This window comes from Bidens hawaiensis, unplaced genomic scaffold (genome assembly GCF_021521415.1).
Source record: "Bidens hawaiensis isolate Kalapana, Puna unplaced genomic scaffold, B.hawaiensis_p1.1 tig00007038_1, whole genome shotgun sequence".
Lineage (NCBI taxonomy): Eukaryota > Viridiplantae > Streptophyta > Magnoliopsida > Asterales > Asteraceae > Bidens > Bidens hawaiensis.
The window spans coordinates 142,351-145,929 of record NW_027491482.1 but is presented as its reverse complement, the minus strand read 5'-3'; the positions used below and the strand labels follow the sequence as shown (position 1 = coordinate 145,929).

The window sequence follows — 3,579 nt, the reverse complement described above, 5'->3', positions numbered from 1 at the left end:
CGAAGATATTTCCAAGGACACCCCATTAACGTTTTAACAGGGTATAAGCTGAAGAATGTTCTCTGTAAACCTGAATTGTCTGGACGATTAGCTAAATGGGCCATTGAGCTAGGGGAGTATGCAATCGAGTACAAACCTAGACCCTCAATTAAAGGGCAAGTATTGGCAGATTTCATAGCAGAAGTTCCGCAACATAAAGAGAAAGAATGCCTAATTGAACAGCAGCCTCAAGTACCTCCGGAACAAGGACAAGTTTGGTCGTTATTTACGGATGGTGCTTCGAGCAATGAAGGATGTGGTGCTGGCCTAAGATTAGTTAACCCGGAAGGGATGAGTTTACATATGCTATTAAGTTGGACTTCAAGAGCACCAACAATGAAGCAGAATACGAAGCTTTCCTAGCAGGTCTCCGGATCGCAAACAAGCTCGGGGTGAAACATCTTGAGGCACGGGTTGACTCCATGTTAATTGCGGGACAGATAAATGGAACATACGAAGCTAAGAACGACGTTATGGCTTCCTATTTGTCACAAGCAAAAGCTCTGATCCACCAATTCGCATCGTTCAATATTGTTCACATCAAAAGAAGCGAAAACAAGTCTGCAGATGCCCTAAGCAAATTAGCCTCGACAAATTTAGAGCATTTTGCTAAAGACATTCGAGTTGAAGTGTTGGATCGCCCTTCCATCCCACAGAACCAAGTTTTGGTAATCCAAACTGGCATTGAGTCGTGGATGACACCTATTAAAGCCTACTTATCTTCCGGAACACTTCCAGCCGGAAAGGCTGAAGCCCGGAAGGTCAAGCACAAGTCGTTAAACTATCAATTGAATGATGGTATCCTATACCGGAGGTCATTCCTTGGTCCACTCCAACGCTGTGTTGATGCAGAAGATGCAAATTACTTAATTCGAGAAATACATGAAGGTATTTGCGGTTTGCATGCAGGACCAAGGATGACCGTCGCAAAAATCATGAACGCAGGATATTACTGGCCCGGCATGCACCAAGACGCGGTAAAGGAAATCAGAAAATGTGATTTCTGCCAACGCCACGGTCCTGATGTCCTGCGCCCGAAGATGAACTAGTCCCGGTAACATCTGCATGGCCATTCCATAAATGGGCTTTTGACATCATGGGACCCTTTCCAGAGGCTCCGGGACGAGTTAAATTCCTGATAGTGGCCATCGACTACTTTACCAAGTGGGTAGAAGCCAAACCGGTCGCCTCGATAACGGCGTCAAGCATTAAGAAATTCCTATGGGAATTCATTATCTGCCGGTTCGGCCTCCCCCAACAACTGGTAAGTGACAACGGGACTCAATTCGCTGATAGCGGATTACAAGAGTGGCTGAAAAAATTACAAGTAACTCAAGTTTTCACATCCATAGCCCACCCGCAAGCGAATGGTCAAGTCGAAAGGGTTAATAGAACTATTAAGGAAGGGATCAAAGCCCGGTTGGGTACTAAACGGACTGGTTGGGTAGATGAGTTGCCCCATGTGTTGTGGGCCTTCCGCACACAGAGAAACTCCAGCAATTCGGAAACCCCGTTTAGCCTGACTTATGGCACCGAGGCCATGATACCAGCCGAAATTGGAATCCCATCGGTCCGAGTCCTCATGATCGAAGATAATGATCAGGAAATCCAGATGAATCTCGATCTCTTAGAGGAACGAAGGGAATTAGCATCAATCCGTGAGCATAACTACAAAAGACAACTCCAAAAGTATTATAACTCACGGGTTCAGTCATGCGAATTCGATGCGGGGGATTTCTTATTCCGGAACAATGAAGCTTCCGGACAAGAGCCCCCGGGCAAGTTAGCCCCAACCTGGGAAGGACCATACAAAATCAAAGAAGTCCTTTCCAAAGGCGCTTACAAGTTGGAAAAATTAGACGGAAATGAAATTCCCCGAACATGGAACGCGGCTCAGTTAAAAAAAAGTGTTACATGTAGTAGCTATATTTCGGCATACATGCCCTCATCGATTGACAAGTTATGTAATTTTCTTTGTATAAGAAGGCTAGTGCCAGTTATGAATGAGTTTACATTTTATTAAATAGTTTGTAACCTTATATTGACACAAACGAAGCTCCCGAAGAAAACTTATATTACAACACGTAAGACAAAGTATCCCGGAAAAAAGACTTCTTATTAACAATCAAAAAAGATAACAAATAATTACAGAGGAAGAATATATTTATGATACGATATTTTCTTCTTCTTCTTCTTCCTCTTCTTCGACAAGATCGAGCAGCTCTTTTAATTGATCAATAGCATCATCTTTATCAGCAAGCTCCGATATGTGATCCGAGAGGGAAAATTTCAGATTGTCAAAATCCTTAGTCTTTTCTTCAAGAATGGTCTCTGCATCAACGCTAGCTAAGACATGTTCCTCCGGAAGACGGCTAGAGGAACCAAACTCATATCCCTCCTCAAAACCGATCTTCCGACTCACTTGTTCGGAAGCACGGAGGAGTATAGCAACACAATTTCCAAGATCATCGCTGTTCCGGATGTCAGCTATAATCTATAAGGAAATATAGTGCATAAAGAGACGTGTATAAAAACAAAGTTTCAAGTTTAAAAAGGATCAATACCTTGGGAATCGCTGTAGACATAAGCCATTTTTTATCCGCTTGAGCACGGATAAGATCCAACTTGTGTTGTCCACATTCCCGAGCCTGGTCCCGGCTCTTGGAACTTAGATCCGACAAGCGTTTGTCCTTAGCCGCAGCGTCAGCTTGAAGCTTGTTAATTAATTCAGCTTGATCGTTTAGCTGCTTTTGGAGAACAACCTTGGCTTCCTCCGCAGCACGCTGACCTGCTTCTGCAGCTCTCATAGCCTGATCGCTCCTCTGGGCTTCGGTCAAACACCTCAACGCCTCCTTCTTGGCAGAAAGTGAACTGCGCAAGGCATCCTCCAGTTCATCATTCATGCTGGCCAATCACGGCGAAGTTCATAATTGATAGCCACATAATTTGACATATGATAGGCATTGGCATCTAACAACTCAGTCCGGCACCGGAGACGTTGTCTTTCCTTCTCGGCAGAAGGAAGACCCTCATCAATAAAAGCTTGGCAGATATCCGCTTCACTGAACACGGAGTCTTCACGTAATGCCCACTTAGGGCAATACGGAGCAGAGCTACCACCTGGCTCTGATGATGATTGGCCAATGGGCTTAATAACGTCACCTTGATCACGAACATCACCCCCTCCTTGTTCTTAGCCGGAGACGAGTCCGATATATTAATCGGGTCCGGATCAGTGCGCGGGGGAGAGCTCGGTGGAGTCGGAAGTTGGGTAGTAGAAACAGTACCTATAAAAGAGAAAAATTGCTAAGTAAAAAGAGTAAAACAAATTAGGATAAGCTGGAAAACCTTACTTTTAAGTCTCTCTTGAGCAGCAAGATCCCGAAGGCGAGAACTCAAAGCCGGATTGTCATTCTTGGTCTTTTTCTTCTTTTTCGTCTTCTTCGGGGCATCTTCGGAGGTTTGGGCTTTCCGTTTCTTAACAGCCTTCGAAGTTCCCACTTGGATAACTTCCACCTCGTCTTCATCAGATGGAGGATT

At 44.6% G+C, this 3,579-nt stretch overlaps 1 protein-coding gene across 1 annotated transcript; it reads left to right on the top strand.

Annotated features, from left to right (window-relative positions):
* The first annotated feature begins 461 nt into the window (after positions 1 to 461).
* Positions 462 to 1,088, top strand: LOC143634254 (uncharacterized). Its single transcript, XM_077102392.1, has one exon. It carries the CDS (start codon positions 462 to 464, stop codon positions 1,086 to 1,088), a length of 627 nt encoding a protein of 208 aa, XP_076958507.1.
* The last annotated feature ends 2,491 nt before the right edge of the window (positions 1,089 to 3,579 follow it).